The 16,319-nt window shown below is 51.8% G+C and overlaps 4 protein-coding genes across 4 annotated transcripts; 1 reads left to right on the top strand and 3 right to left on the bottom strand.

Moving 5' to 3' along the window:
• Positions 1-1,152: 1,152 nt before the first annotated feature.
• On the top strand, positions 1,153-4,455 carry MRS44_013450 (uncharacterized protein; the record flags this gene model as incomplete). The annotated part of the gene is made up of 5 exons (XM_065616923.1): positions 1,153-1,251; positions 1,315-1,663; positions 1,726-2,046; positions 2,241-2,823; positions 3,129-4,455. 5 exons carry the CDS (start codon positions 1,153-1,155, stop codon positions 4,453-4,455), a joined length of 2,679 nt encoding a protein of 892 aa, XP_065472995.1.
• A 2,263-nt stretch (positions 4,456-6,718) lies between these two features.
• MRS44_013449 (uncharacterized protein) lies at positions 6,719-9,958 on the bottom strand (the record flags this gene model as incomplete). Its single annotated transcript, XM_065616922.1, has 4 exons — positions 6,719-7,716; positions 7,878-8,570; positions 8,618-9,288; positions 9,450-9,958. 4 exons carry the CDS (start codon positions 9,956-9,958, stop codon positions 6,719-6,721), a joined length of 2,871 nt encoding a protein of 956 aa, XP_065472994.1.
• Positions 9,959-10,618: 660 nt separating this feature from the next.
• On the bottom strand, positions 10,619-11,896 carry MRS44_013448 (uncharacterized protein; the record flags this gene model as incomplete). Its single annotated transcript, XM_065616921.1, has 1 exon — positions 10,619-11,896. The coding sequence occupies one exon, from the start codon at positions 11,894-11,896 to the stop codon at positions 10,619-10,621; it is 1,278 nt and encodes a 425-aa protein (XP_065472993.1).
• A 1,940-nt stretch (positions 11,897-13,836) lies between these two features.
• On the bottom strand, positions 13,837-15,623 carry MRS44_013447 (uncharacterized protein; the record flags this gene model as incomplete). The annotated part of the gene is made up of 3 exons (XM_065616920.1): positions 13,837-13,974; positions 14,084-15,190; positions 15,273-15,623. The coding sequence occupies 3 exons, from the start codon at positions 15,621-15,623 to the stop codon at positions 13,837-13,839; spliced, it is 1,596 nt and encodes a 531-aa protein (XP_065472992.1).
• Between the last annotated feature and the right edge of the window lie 696 nt (positions 15,624-16,319).

The raw sequence follows: 16,319 nt of genomic DNA, 5'->3' as shown, positions 1-16,319 counted from the left end.
TGGAAGGCCAAGCACTTGGTCCATGCGGGCCCCGACGCGGAGTCTCCCCACAAGCCTCCGAAGGAAGGAGGAAGCCACGCCTGTGAGTGCGGGTCGTGCGCTACATAGCATAAGAGCTTGCCCACCATCATGTAAAGCCCGTTGCCATCCAGCTACCCTCCTAGGCTATGCTTCAGCAAGTAGTCTCGCTTAGTAGGCCTATCTTCGTAGAAGCTATTCTCCTCCATATCCCGGGCCAGCGAGTCATTAAGGGCCTGGTACGATCGCTATCGTTGGTGTCTATGATCTTCCAGGGAGCAAGCGTACGCACGAAGCAACTCCTTATATCTCTTATATAGCTGGCGCGCTTCCCAGCTGCTGCGAGCAAGTCTTGGCGTCGATAGATAACCGTCAGAACTCGACACAGCAGACAAATTTTAGAGCTGATAGTCCGGCCATGGCAGGGTGTAGTCCGGAGAACACGGTAATGAACATGTGTTAGATTGACCGGAACACACGCTTCTCTCATTCCTCTCTATTTATTGGTGACCTCACGCCAGGCTTCGAAATCGATCGACCAATCGATTTGACCGCCAAGTACGAACTCATCCACTTCACGAGAGACCCGAAAATGAACTGTACGCATGCTCTACGCCTGCCGCATGCCACGATCAACGCGTCACCGTCCTGCCGTTACCTGGGCATCCAAATGGACACCAGACTCCGCTGGGACTACCATCGAGAGAAGGTGGAAGCAGGCGCCACAAAGCGGCTCTCAGCCCTATCGGCCCTAGCGTCGTCGACGTGGGGTACTGGACTCGTCAACCTCCGACAGGTCTACAGAGCAATGATCATACCTCAGATGCTACCATCCACCACCACCTAGTGGGCACCCCCACCTAATGCATCACCAAAATTTCAATCTTCCCATACAAAATCCAAATTTTCAATTGCACCGCATTCAGCCAGGAATGAAGGTACTCTCAAACTAAGGCCTGTACTATATTGCTTTTTTCATGGAATTTTAGCACCGGCCTTACTTTTCCCCGTCTCGCCTCGTGGCCTGATTCTCTAGCCCTTTGAATTTTTTCGCATTTCACCTCATCCACCCTAGCCGACTCCATCCACTCAAGCCGAATTTTCACCTAAGTTGCTGTCGGAACTCCTTCTGCAATGGTTCACCGTAATTATACCGAAGAGGATGTAGCTGAGGCTATATTCGATATCACTGATCGAGGCCTGTCACAGACAGGAGCGGCCGACAAACGTGGAGTACCTCGGTCAACCATTTATAGACGACTTTCCGGTCAAGCGAGCAAGAATGAACGTATCTAGGCCCACCAGCGTATTTCAAAGAGCCAAGAGGAGATTCTTGTCCGTTGGGTGCTGCGACAAGAGTCTCTGGGCTATGCTCCCTCGCACAGCCAACTCCGCGCCTGTGTCGAGGCCCTCCTACAACAACAAGGCGATAACAAGCCATTGGGTAAAAACTGGACCTCCAGGTTCATCAAACGACATTCAAAACTATCTACCAAGCTTGGAAAACGTCAGGAAGCCGCCAGATTTGACGGGTTTACACCAAGGTCGGTCAATTGGTACTTCGATATCCGGGAGACGGAATACGGCTGGATCAAGCCTGAGAACACGGTTAACGTGGACGAGGGCGGCATAATGGCGGGTTTCGGTAAGTCCTCTATAAGTTCTCTACGGGTTTTTATAGGTTATAACTAATTGGCTGTCAACCAGGCTTGGACAGCCTCGTAATCGGGAGCTCTGACCCGAAGAAGAAGGCGATGTTGAAGGGCTCCCAGTCGCGCAAGTGGACCTCATTTATCGAGGCCGTCACCGCAACTGGCCGCGCTTTAAAACCGGGGATTATCTTTAAAGGAAAGGAGCTACAGAAACAGTGGTTTCTGGACCAGTTCAAATTGATAGCCGACTGGCACTACATCACATCGCCCAACGGCTGGACCGACAACCACATAGCTCTCGAGTGGCTGAAAGACGTCTATCTTCCCCAAACAGAGCCTCGTGATGCATCGGATGCGAGACTTATTATCCTTGACGGTCACGGGAGCCATGCATAGGTGAGCCTTTTAGTATTTTCGCCCGAGAGTCACCCGCTATAGGGTCGCTAACGAGCAGTCAGGATGAGTGGATGGCCACATGCTTTCTGAACAATGTCTACTGCTGTTACCTACCAGCACATTGTTCCCATGGTTTGCAGCCGTTAGATAATGGAATTTTTAATGTCATCAAAGGTGTGTATCAGAAAGAACTCCAAAAGCTGGCTAGTTTGACCGATTCTGCGCCGGTTGACAAAGTCAACTTTATTCGGGCATACGCGAAAGCCAGGGAGGCGGGCATGAGGAAGGGGATTATCTTATCCGGCTGGAGGGTTACTGGAAATTGGCCTATCAACCGTCACAAAGCTCTAACACATCCGGAAATTCAATCGGACAAAGAAAAAGTACTGGAACGGTTCAAGACGCCTAGCCCTCCTCAACTGCACTCAGATGATACGCCGAAAACGAGCCGCCAGGTGAGGGATATGGCCAAACACCGAAGTCGTCCGACCAGGCGGAAGTACAGTAAGATCGCGAAGGGGTTAGAAGCTTTAGAGATGAAGGTGGCCGTTCAGAATGCGCGGATTACTGACCTCGAAGAGCAGATGGCCCAGGTGCGGCGAGGGAAGAAAAGGAAGGCGGTACCGAACCCGAACCGACGATTCATGGATCTAGCGGAGGCTCTAGCGACTGGAGAAGCTCTTCTTGACTCAAAGGAGGTAGAAATAGAGGTGGATATGGATGAGGAGGTCGAGTCGGTGATTGAGGTGGGTGTCAGGTCAGAGGACCAAAGTGAGGACTTTACGGTCGTAACAAAGCACTGCCAGCGCACACGGAGCGGTCGGGAGGTCAAAAAAACACGCAGAGAGTAGAATTTGATCAATTTTATGGAGAGTCTCTTTACTAACTTCGATTTTGATTGACAACGTGGTCTGTTTTTGTGTGCACCAAAATTTAGATTTTGTATGGGAGGATTGAAATTTTGGTGATGCATTAGGTGGGGGTGCCCACTAGGTGGTGGTGGATGGTATACGGCTGCTCTGCTTGGCACATTCCCGGCAGCAGCCGCACTGGAAGGGGCAGCTCCATGGTTAATGTTGTCAAGAAGGTTCAGAGACGAGCGGCCCAGATAATAACGGGCGCTTTCCGGACTACGGCTGGAGCAGCGGTGGATGTGGAGGCGCACCTGCTCCCTGCGCAACAACAGATCGAGCAAGCGGCCCTAGAGAGCGCGATGCGAATCAGGACTAGCCCACTTCATGGCGACATGGCCTCAGCTGGAACCAACGTGAAGAGCCCTCTGGACCAACTCTCGAACATTTTGGAAAGGAAATACAGGGTAAATCTCAACCGCCTCGAGAAACGCCAGCCACACTTAGTGCCACCGTGGTGGACTCCGCCTTTTGTCCGAATCGCCGGATCTGCCGACGAGGCCATCGAGGAGCACGATGCGGCGGAACCGGTAACAATACGCATCTACACTGATGGTAGCGGCATCAACGGCCATGTAGGTGCCGCCGCCATTGCACCTGAGCTCCGGATCGATGGCGTCAGTGCGAAGCGTCTAGAGTACATGGGCCCATCCAAGGCTTCAACAGTCTACGCGGCGGAGCTGAAGGGAATAGTGTTGGCGCTGCAGATACTGCGTGACGTGCATGCAACCAGAACCGCTCCCGGAAAGAGCGCCATCTTCACCGACAACCAAGCCGCTATTCAGGCTCTACAGAACCCCAAGACTCCATCAGGACAGTATCTCCTGGCAGAGGCCATCCAAGAGCTGGAAAACCTCCGAAGCCAAGGGTGGGAGCTACAGTTCCGCTGGATCCCAGCACATATCGGCGTGCCTGGCAACGAAGCGGCAGACCAAGCAGCAAAGGAAGCTGCCGGGTATGACGCGGCCACAGGAGCACGCTGCGGACCACAAATCGAACCCGACACACTACGGACCCTGATGGCAACCACAAAACTCACCGTTCGTCAAGCCATGCAAGACGAATGGACGATGGCGTGGAACACAGCCAAGCACGGCAGAGAACTATACAAGCTCGGGGTACGACCAGGAAAAGCGACACTCGACAAGCATCAGGGGACGCACCGAGCCATCAACTCAGTGATCACCCAGATGCGCACCGGCAAGATCGGCCTCCGGGCCTACCTAAGCGCCATCAACAAAGCCGAGACCGACCAATGCCAGTGCGGCCGCGGACCACAAACAGTACGACACATCCTGCTCGAATGCAGGAACTGGATAGAGGAACGACAAGAGATGTGGGCAGGCAAGCAACCATGCGTGGACATCAAGAAGATTCTCTGTAAATCGTCAATGGCAGTACAAGCAGCAAAGATGCTACTCAGGACGGGGCTGCTCGGACAGTTCCAAGCAGTCCCGACCACAGTCCTCAACACATAAAGTCGACGAGCGAATTCGGTAAACAGAAGGAAAGGAGGGCCGGGAGGCCCGACACGTGCATAGATGCAGAACAGAGAAGTAGGCTAGCAGTAGAGGTATCCAGACTCGGGCAGAGGGGGAAGCAGCTCTGTAAGGACACCAGTTGACCAGACGGAGAGTCCTGACAGAAGAGGCTTCCTGCTGAAGCAAGAAGCGGGAACACCTGTATTGTAGTCTGTACGCTGCATAGCTGCCACTAGGGCGGCTGGGACAGTCTATGAATAAAACAAACAAACAAACAAACAAACGATCGACTGAGAGGGCCGCTCGATCGATATCGATCGATTGAGAGTGACGATCGATATAAATCGATCGATCAGGGCCCGGAATCGATCTATACGATCGATTTCGAAGCCTGCCTCACGCAGTCAAGAGGGACAGAGTGTGTGTAGTTTGGCCGCAACGGGTCACCTGTCACTGCGGTCTTATGCGTAAGCGTGTTAGACCGCAGCGTCAGAGAGAGGGCCCGTCCGCGCTCCCTCATAGGGAGGCAAGTGTCTGTATATTGTAGTAGTGCTATATACAGAGGGAAGGTGGGGGGGGATGAAAGTCGAGTCTTGACTGCGTGAGAGATGACGAGACACTGCCGAGGCGAGCAATTGACTCCCCGTGAGGCAGTTGCAGGAGGGAAGAAAACCCCTCAGTGAACCTTCCGAGCCGGGAAGTCTATTGTGCAGTGTGGTCATCACGTGAGGCAACCCCAATAAAACTACTCCCGATATTATCAGACGTGATTCGCCACCCTACGCTCAGTACGTTACGCCCCGTTACAACTGCCAACATAAACCAAATCTGTGACGGTCAAGGTTCCCAACGTAGCAAACCGTAACCCAATTGGTTTATGTTGGCAGTTGTGACGGGGCGTCGTACTGAGCGTGGGGTGGCGAATCACGTCTGATAATGTCAAGAAGTATTCTTGAGTAATCAAATTGTATTGAAAGCTGAGGTAGCGAGAGTGTCTGTCTAAGGGATGTTGTGTGGTTTTTTATAGGCAGGGTCTGGGGAGCATCTCACGATGCCCATCGTGAGATAGTGTTACATTCTCACTTGCCCGGAGTGAGAAAATGGGTCCCGCTCACTCGGTGCGAGTGAGCGGAATACGTTGATCCGTGCCGTGTGGCGACACGCATTCGATCGCGGCATGGGCCGTGACAAAATCAGGTTACGGTTTACTACGTTGGGAACCTTGACCGTCACATCCTAGATATCAAAGTACTAATTAATGGCTATTAAGTGTTGTTGTGTCGCGCAGGGATGCTGAGTGCACTTGACAAAAGGTAGTTCTTGTTGTAGTTATTGTTATTATTCTTGGTTAAGTTTTTCATAATCTCAATGAGAGGCCCTTTGGGGCCTTATATCTTTGAATGATCTCATCCAGGACTTTGAACCTTAATCGAAGGACTTCAAACTTTAATCTTGATCCTGAAGCTTAGGGGGAACTCTCAGTTCTTCCAACATTAAGGTAAAAGAATTAAACCTTAAAGCTTCTTAGCGTTTTCCCACCTTCATCTTAATATCGGAATAGCATTTAATAAATCTGGCCACCTAGTGTACACTGATAGGCCTCTCCTGTTGAATAGCTCGTATGGCACAATGATGACCCTCAACGCGTGTTGTATTCTGTGTTCTCTGTAGAGGCTATCTCCAAGGCTGGTTCGACACGTATGCCTTTTATCCCTTTCCTGATTAGACTTTAGCCTCGCTGACCGGTTGCCGATGTGGCACCGTCGGTCCCGTGACCTTCCTGCGCCAAAGGCTTCCACATGGTCCAATTCAGCAGGTCTTACCGGGGGAGGGGTAGCGCATGGTACTCGCTTCATCACTCTCTCAGAGGTCTCCACAGAATCACAGATATGGCGGATTCTGTTGGATACGCGATGGGGTAGGGTGAATTCAGTAGATAGTGGACCAGATATTAAAGATCTTATTGATTGAAGTCTTGATGATCTTGTTCTTGCTCGCTTCGTCATCGTGCGGGGGCGTTGGTCCATTCTTGATGTTTTTGTTGGATACGCGATGGGGTAGGGGTGAATTCAGTAGATTGTGGGCCAGAAATGGATGATTTTATTGATTGAAGCCCTTAATGATCTTCTTCTTGCTCGCTTCGTCATCGTGCGGGGGCGTTGGTCCATTCTTGATGTTTTTGTTGGATACGCGATGGGGTAGGGGTGAATTCAGTAGATTGTGGGCCAGAAATGGATGATTTTATTGATTGAAGTCTTCATCATCTTGTTCTTGCTCGCTTCGTCATCGTGCGGGGGCGTTTGTCCATTCTTGATGTTTTCACCGCCACAAGCCACACATTGTTATAACGAGGAGCAAACTCCCTTCTATCCGCACACAGGCGCCAATCTAACACACCCCCAGTTGAGGCCGCGTCGGCAGAAACTGCCATGTCATGAAGTTCCAGCTTTGCCAACCCAAGTAGGATTTCCTCTTCCCCGATGTCCTGTAGCCGTCTGTTGTCTAGATAGCTCGACATGTCTGTAAGTCCAATTTGTCTGACGAATTTCTGGAATTGTGCAAAGCTTAGGGTCTTGGTGAGCCCATCGGCGATCATGTCGGTTGTTGGCCGATATTCCACCTTGATCCTGTTCTTCTGTGCCTCTTGCCTCAACCAATGGTTGTGGATGTCGACGTGTCTGAGTTTGGTTTGTAACTTGGCGATGTCTTTGTTCACCAGTTGTATGGTCTGTTGATTGTCGCACTGGATTTGTATACGTTGATCGTCCAGTCGAATTCCCAGCTCCTTGATCAATCTTGAAATGAACATTGCTTCTTTAGCTGCTTGTGCGAGAGCGAGAAGTTCTGCCTCAGTGGTCGACGTTGTAACGGTCGCTTGCTTGTTGGCTCTCCAACCGATCGTTCCACCGAACAGCTTCATGATATATGCTTGGGAGCTCTTGCGATCCAGAGTATTGTCGGCAAAGGATGCATCGCTGGCCACGGTGAATAGATCAGCTCCGCCGAATTGTAGCGCCAGCGTCTTCGTGCTTTCGAGATACAGCAGTACCTGGTCCGCCGCTGCGTGATGCTCAGGTCCGGGGTTGGCATTGAATCTTGCAAGTCTGGATGCCGCAAATGCAACATCCGGACGCGTGATAACTGCTGCATATAAGATTGAACCGATCTTTCGTTGATAGCGTCGGATAGACGACAGGCTGGCCCGTTCGTTGTACGGCCATAGCTCTTTTCGCCTCATCGGTATGTCGTGCCGACAATCTGTCCGATCAGCAAGGTTAGCAATCTTGTCAAGGTAATCAGATTGGGATAACCAGAGGAGTCTCCTCTCTCTCTGTCTCTGATGATTTCAATGCCGAGGAACCATTGCAATGGTTTTCCTCCTGTCAGTTTGTATCTTTTCTGTAGATTTTCCATAATACTTTGGATCTCGCTCTCTCTCTCCTTTCTGTATGCCAGAACGATATCGTCAACATAGAAGAAGAAGATGATCCCTCCTTTGGTCATACAGCAAGGTTCATGGGGAACGGTCTTGAATCCAAGCTCGTGTAGAGTGGCTGTGAGGTCTCTTTGCCACAGTAATGGCGACTCTCTTAGCCCATAAAGCGCTTTCTGGAGCATCAGGATCATTCCTGGTTTCCGATAGCCTGGTGGCATGCGCATAAAGATGTCTTTGTCGAGTCTTGCATTCACAAACGCGTTGACTGCGTCGTATTGAATTAACTCAAGATCGAAACGTGCAGCGATCGCCATCAGTGTGCGAAAAGAACGTCCTGCAAGGGTTGCGGCGTAGGTCTCTTCATGCACCGACTTGACCTGTTGGTCACCTCGGACCACTAGACGTGCCTTGCACTTCTGAAAGCGTCCATGCTTGTCGAACTTGTACACATAAACCCACATGCAATCGAGGATCTGGTTTCCTCTTGCTCGAAGGTCTTGTCGAGAGATCTCGGTCCAGGATCTCATTTCGTCATGGCTGCGCAGATGATTCGCCTCTGCCTCTTTGAATAGATTCCCTAAAAGATGAGTCTCCAAGTCTGCATGGCTTCGTGGCAGTGGAGGCATTTGTCGTCTGTGTAGACTCTTGGGGTCTTTCAACAGTCGTTGGAACTTTGCTTTGTCAATTTTCTTTCCATGAAGCATTCCCACTGGGTGGCTTGACGTCCTGCAACAAAGGCAGCCTTCCAGACTTCGATGGGTTCGCGGATATCGCAGAGCTTGAATCTCTCTTCAAGCGGGTCACCTGAGACCTCCCGGATCACCATGGCGAGAAGTGCCGTTGGCGGAAGAGACACAGGGGTCGGGTACGGCCTAGTAAGGGCGTCAGAATTCTTGGCTTGGTCATCGGTGCCGGCCATAGCCTGGTCTTCCGTGATGCCTTCTGGTTGTCCCTCACTGGCTTCCGCGCCCCTGGAAATTCCAAAGCCTTCGTCAGTACCAGTTGGCTGATCAGGCACAACCTCTGACTGTTCAGCTCCTGCGTCTACTTCCACTTCTTGGAGAGCGGCGTCTTCCCAGTTGAGCTGGGCTCCGACATCCTCGTCCTCTCCATGAAGGCCCTCCCAATTCGTTTGGGGTATCAAGGCACCAATCAGATCTTCTTCTGCCATAGTGGTACGGTCTGCCTCTGGTTCTTCCACCTGTTTGAGTAGATCAATTAGCTCTTGTTTCCCAATGTGCAATAAATCATCCTTTAATTGATTGATGTTTCCATCAAATCGTTCATCTTCGTTGAAGATGACATCTCTCGTAGAAATGATTCGTCCGGTCTGTGGGTTCCATATTCGATAGATATTCGTCGATTCGTATCCGACTAGGAACCCAATCCATGCCCTTGGGTTGAGTTTATGTCTTCTCTCTGCAGATGCCGCTGGGCCTCCTGGGTCATGGCGTATGCTTTGCATCCATAGACGCGAAGGTGCGCCTGATATGGCTTTCGGTCTTCCACTACGATCCCATCTCGATGAGCTAGGTAAGTGTGGAATCGATCGTACGGGGTTCGCCAGTTGTGCATGTACTTTGGCGTTCGATTGTATAAATAGGCCGCTGCACGGTAGATCTCGACCCAGAGGTGCTCCGGGAGTCGTGCACCTACCCGCATTGCTCGTGCCTTTGCCTTGATAATGCTTCCTGACGCCTCGGCGCCCCCATTCTGGGCTTGTGTATTGGGAGCAGATGGTTCGACCTTGATGTGGCGTGTGTGGAGGAACGCAAATATGGTCCCGCCATCTCTTGGGATCTCATTATCACATTCGATGACCTTCGGCTTGATTTGGTACTGTCGCTCAAGAATTCCAAAGAGATCATTAAGTACGTTGATGATTGGGCCGGTTTTTCTCTCAACGAGGTAGTAGTCCCAGATCATCCCGGACCAACGGTCTGTAATAAGCATCACGCTGCTCCTTCCTGTTGGGTCTCTGGGAAGATCGTGAAAGTCAATGGCCAGTCGCTCCCCAGGTCTTCTTCCAACATCCCGTGGTTGACGGCGGATTTGACGCTTCATTTTGGACAATGCGCAGCCGTCACACTCGACTGTAGTCAGTCCTTTTATCCGCACGCCTCTCGAGGTATTGACGAGGTGTTCGAGGGCCTGTGGTCCCGGATGTCCTAGTCGCAGATGCCATTTCTGGGCGTCTGCTTTGACGGGTCGTCTTTCTGTCCAGGAATTGAATCTGTATCGTCCAGTAACGAATGCGCTCCTCGGGATTTCCAAGGGCAAGTCCTCAATCACGAACTGGCCATGCCGTTCAACTAGCTTGCACACGATCGAGTTGCTTGATGTTCGAAGGCAATTGAACTGAGGACGATTGTCCCACCAGTATCCTCGTTTGTGAAGCTGGCGTAGCGAGACTAAATTGCATGGAAAGTTCTCGCAGTGTGCAACATCATACAAACAGATCACTCTTGGTCTCCGTGGGCCTCGAGTCCGAATGTTCACATTGCCGTATCCTTGGATGGGCACTCGCTGCTCACCCGCAAATACATAATCTCCTGGCTGGGCAGGGCGATAGTTGTCAAATCGGCTGATGTTGTTGAAGACATGAATAGTTGCACCTGAGTCAAGAAGAGCCGAATTCTTCAGCGGGTATTGGGTGATGGGGAATGCCGAGTTGAAGAAGGCAGTCACAAAGCTTGCCGCATACTCCCCAACACCCCGTCCGAGTCACTCAGTCTCTTCAAGTTGACTGGCCTTTTTGAGTCGGTTTATTTCTTCCTTCAGGGACGAGTCAATTCCGAGGCGATGTTCGAATGCATCACGGATTATCTTTCGTTCCTTGAAGTACTCCGGTGCGGTGTTTGGAAAAGCATAGTAGCACTTAGCCAGTGCGTGATTTCCATCACATGCCTTGCAGATGGTATCGGTGTTGTTGGAAGAGGCAACGCGCTTTCGCCTGGACGATGGTGCTTGATTTGCTTTGCGCTTACCATCACTACTCTGCTCCTGAGGATGCACGCTTGACTCTTTCGACTGTATCTGTGTGTCTGGCTGTGCCGTTGATTCCTGGTCTGCGGCGAATGTCGGACCAAAAGCTCCTTTCGTAATCCTTGAACGCTTTTCTTCGGTGTGGAGGATGTTCCGCCGTTCGGCTTCCTTTCGAAGATCCTTCGCGACTTCTCCTATTGTCAACGACTTGTCTTCAAGCTTGTCCTTGTATATTCCAGCGTAGATTGTAACCCAGTTGCCTAAAATAGGTTGGATGGCCTTGGCCAAGTCTTCGAACCAGATGTTTGGGTCTTCCACGCCACCAGTCCTCATCACTAGAGCATGGTTGGTCGCCATCTCCCAAGTGGTAATCCATCCTGCAAAATCTTTGGGAGGTCTTGCAAGAACTGCGGTAGCTGCCTGATACTTTCGGCGAGCCGCAGTTTGTTGCTCTCTCTCAGTGGCACCTACGCTTGTCTTGAGGTTGGTGTACCACGTTCGTAGGTTCCAAGTCGCTCGACAAGAGCTCTGGCGTAGGCCGTAGTCCACGGTTTCCGTGACCCAGGCCTTCAATTTCTCGCAATTGGCTTCTTGCTCTTTATACTCCCGATGATCTTGTTCGTAGATTCTCCATTCAAACGTGAACGAAGCCTTGTCTTCGGCCGTAAGCTCCGATACGTTTCGAGCGTGGAGGTGGAGATCGACTGTCTCCGGGAGCAAGATTATCGGATCGCCGGGGGACGACTGGCTGACAGTTTGGCTTGACTGCCCACTTCGGCGGGTCTGCATTCCCGGTTGGAGCGAATCCGGATCCGTAGCCCGTGCAGGGATCCTCCGATGGTACGCCTCAACGTCCGGTCTTTCGGGCTTGTCCATCAGAGTTTCATCGCTCTCTGGGTCGATGAACTCCCATAGGTGCAGGCTAATGGCTTTCGTCTGGAACTCTTCGTCCCATCGTTCCCAGTCTTCGAAGCTCTGCAACAGCACCTTCTTGGATGAGGGATTGTTGTTCGACATCGCGTATCGTCGGTATCGCGCAGTCGGCTCGAAAGCGGATTGAGACTCTTAATTGTTGGATACGCGATGGGGTAGGGGTGAATTCAGTAGATTGTGGGCCAGAAATGGATGATTTTATTGATTGAAGTCTTGATCATCTTGTTCTTGCTCGCTTCGTCATCGTGCGGGGGCGTTTTTCCATTCTTGATGTTTTCACCGCCACAAGCCACACATTGTTATAACGAGGAGCAAACTCCCTTCTATCCGCACACAGGCGCCAATCTAACAGATTCCTTCCCGCCCCGTTTGTTGCTGTCACGATGTGTATTTAGGGTAGCAGGGCGTGTACATGGCGTGTCACTGCTATAGCAATATCCTTCTAGCTACTCCAGCATAAGGATGTACAGGAACTCAGAGCGGGGTCCTGACGAAACCAAGAACATACACACATCCAATCAGACCCATCAGAGAATTTGGGCTCGTGACAGTTGCCGGGCTGACAGACTGCCAACGCTGCGGCCTTGTTGCTGGTTAAGACTGATGATTCGATTGCGGAGTTGCGCTGGTAGAGTCCAACGCCTTTGCGGAGCGCGTCTTGGGTGGGCCAATGCTAGTTGGTGGCGGCGCGCCTGGGCGCACATGTATTGGCCGCCCTCTTAAAACGGCCAGCGTACAGCACTGTGGCCTCGGCGAAAGCTTGGACTACTCGGCGGCTTCACTTTTCGGCTCCGGAGCGTAAAATCCCTGATAGGTAGCTAAATTGGGGGGGAGCTCCCTCCATGACTCGTACTCACTCCTTCTGCGCTTCCGGAATGCATGGGCCGCCGGCTTAGGGGGCCTTTGATGCTGGCGACGTTGTCTGCTAAGCACACTCGGCCTGCATCTCGGAGTACTAAGATTGGCGAGTCAGAGTGCTGCGATGACGCGTAAATGCTGCAAATAGACTGTGAAAACTGGGGACAACTCACGGGTTCCAGCGTTTACCAGCCCAGGTTCCCGCGTTCCGGATGATGACCAAGGGCCATTGCACATGCCCAGCTCCTCCAGACAGGATTGGTGCGGCTAGGACTCCCACGGCTTTGTGGTAGACAAGCGCCAGCCGACTGACCTGTAGACGCCACCGGTTCATCTCACAGCACGATGTCACCCCTTGCCCTCCGTCAACGCTGTAAAAGGCAACTTTACGCACACGCGGGGATGACAGCAAGACTCTGTTAGAGCCGGCGAAGCGGTAAAGATGGCTTTTTATCTAGTGGTTAGCTTCCCAGACCAAGACGCCAAATAGCCGGCCTTTGCTTCCAAATCAGCCACAATGACCCTTCAGGCACAGCTGCGGTCTTAGTGTAACTATAGTGACTTTGTTAACCTTCTGCCGCACCAGGCCCAGAAGTGGGCAACCAAGGGATAGCGTGTCACGGGCCAGATGAGATCAACTCAAGAGGTAATGCCAAACACTTATTCGGTTGCATTGTCGAAGTTACAAAAGCCCAAAGCGCATTCTTTGATTGACAAAGGTGTCCATAATCCTCTCGCCCAGCACAAAAGTGCTACCGGTGATATCGACCTCCATGTAGACGTGGCGGTTATCATCAACTCGGTTCCCCTCGCTTTGTGTCGACACAGGACTTAGAGCTGTGAAGACATATATGCCCGAGTTCCTCCCTCCCGCTTTGTATGCCACCTCATTCGTCTCAACTACTTCAGCCTCTTGATGTCTGGTGTTTTGGGCCGCTCAAGGAGGCCTACGGCCGGCAAAATAGAGCATCTGATCTGATGCTCTATAACCCACGTTTCAAAGGCCGACTCCTTCTCGGCCTTTCACGCCGCATTTCAAGCCTCGGTGACAAAAGCCAATATTCGGGGAGGTTTTAGAGGGGCTGGACTTGTTCCTCTGGACCCAGAAAGTGTCATATCAAAGCTCGATGTGCAGCTACGGACTCCAACACCGGTTGAGGAGGAGGTCAACCTCCCTGACCCTTGGGTCTCCAAGACGCCAAAGACCGTGCTTGAGGCCGCTTCTCAGTCTGGATACCTCGAAAGAGGTCCCATATACAAATAATTGCCAGGGGCTCGCCGGCGCAAGGCATAAATGTGAGGGTCTGTATATTAGATCCGTAGTTTTGTATTCATATTTTATTCTACTCTTATGTGTGCTCCAGGCGTCTCAGGCAAGGGCGCCGAGATTACGCAGCGCTTGTACCTACGTACTGGCAGTTTTGCAATCTCGCTGGACACCTGCAAGACGACGTGCCATTCCAAGCAGGTAATTCCTGTATAAGCACACCACTGGTGCAGGACAGAAGCATCGGGAATGGTGACCTCGACCTTGGGTCCCAGCACGACGTTCTCAAAGCCTGAGTCGTTGTGGGGCGTCGTTCCGTGCGAGCCTGCAGGAGGCGAAAGAGGTCGCAGACCGCATCGTGGCACAAAGCTGGCACCGCCAGGATGGCGGATGGTCGGCTCCTTGTACTGGTACCACTGGAAGTTTAGAGAGCTATTATCTTCAGGGTGATCCGGATCGTAGGAGTCAGAGGCATCGAAAACAAAGGTGTCTCCAGGCTTGCCAGTGAAATGCAAGAAATCAGGGCCTGTCTTGCCATCGATAGCCGGGACTGGCGGGTGAGTGGCAGCCCAGAAATCAGGCGTCAATGTCCACTGCATACGGGCAGCAAAATCGTTCTGGAAATGGTCTCGCCAGCGGTAGATTGTCGCCTTCCTATCCGTCTGAGACTCGCCTTCAGCTCCGATGACGATGTCGACGACATCGCCATAGACCGAACTACCAACCACAATGGCGCGGTACCGGCCGCCCCAGCTACCAACGTCGGGCCTTTCAGAATAGCCCAGGCCATTTTGAATCAGGTATAGAAAGGTTGGCGTATCGCCTTCCATCATCCATTCCAAGGTGGGGTAAACAGCGCCCAAGGGACCAATTTGAATATGTTCTCGCAGCCAAGGTGTCGACACCTTGGTGGAATCAGCTCCGTGGATCTTCTGTCCAATTCCTTGCCACGTAGAGTTGTCGAATGCTCCAAATCCATGGATCGAGACGATGTAGAAAGTATCTGGGTAGTTGATTCGAATCCACTCGCCCGTGTCGTCCTGATCCGAAATCGCGTATACTCGAAGTCGAGAGCGTAGAGCGGCAGCTTCATCAGGCTGCTTAATCTTGCTGATATGCTGCAGCGCCTCCGCAAGAACGTTGGAGCCACCCCAGATCAACACCCACAGCGGTTCTGTGGACTCCCCCAGACGCTCAACCAAGAGCCTAGCGCCATCGCTGGGAGGCAAAGTCAGGGCTTCTCTACCGTAAACCTGGAGAGAATGGACATGTTAATCATACGGTTCAGTGAAAAGACGAAGCAATATCCTAATTCCTTTCTGATCTGCAACTCACCGGGTGACCTGACGTAACGAGCTTCATCACCTCAGATAAGCTTTGATATTGAGCGTTGGGATGGACATGCTTGTTGAGGTTATCCACAACGCTTCCGTACGCAGTGACTACCTTTCGAATCACATCTGGAGCGGTTCTAGTTCCAAGCCATGCTGAGGTCGTGGCGCACAGGCCACGGGTGTTGAACTCGTTCGAGTACAGCAGATAGCGCACAAGTGACTCCTGGTCGTCAGGCTCATTTGTGATATCAGTGAGAACGAAGATGCGGGTTTTCTTATTGTGGGCAGCGAGCCTGGTCAGGTCCGGTACCCTGGTACTAGCCGTTTCAGCTTGTTTGGTCGTGTCAACCATGGTGAGGGTGGACGCTGGAAAGTTACATGCGAGGACAAGGAAGACTCGAGAGGGGGTGTTCGAAGAAAACGACATGTCCTTCTCTACGACGAAGAGGAGCGCTCGACTTAAAAGCGGTTGAACGGCTTGAGGTCTCGGGAGAATTGGCGCCGAGGATGCTACGTGCCTCGCCCCATATGGCCCCTACGAGGGCATGAGCGGGGAACCTCAATGTGCCTCGTGCAGACACATTCCAGTTTCCTTTGTTTACAAAACAGTTATGGGATGCGTGTCTGCCTAACGCCATGAATATAACCACAGCATAGATTTGAGTCCTGCATTCGCAGTCGTTTTCGAATCGGATGCTATTCGACCGGAGTTGGGTCTGCCTCAGCCACGAATTTTGGAACCATGACTGGTGTGCTGGGGGAGTTTTACAGGCTACGATAATCATCGTGTTGGAATAGGGCCAAAAATAGGCGGCGATCACGATCACCGTGAACTTGTTCACGATGATCGTGAACGACCACAACTAGCATCAGGCAGCAGGCTACTGCCTATGATATTGGAAGACTGAACACAGGTATAAGAAGCCTACCTTCGTCGCTCCCTTAGATAGAAAAAGTAGCGAAAAATCCAATCTCTTCTGCCCACACCCATGTTGCACACCTCAGACTTCTGAGACATCGAACAAGAATCAGACTCTAACCCAATTGA

Source organism: Fusarium solani, assembly GCF_023522795.1.
Source record: "Fusarium solani strain SB1 chromosome Unknown bctg00000009, whole genome shotgun sequence".
Classification (NCBI taxonomy): domain Eukaryota; kingdom Fungi; phylum Ascomycota; class Sordariomycetes; order Hypocreales; family Nectriaceae; genus Fusarium; species Fusarium solani.
This window is presented reverse-complemented; position numbering and strand designations above follow the sequence as displayed.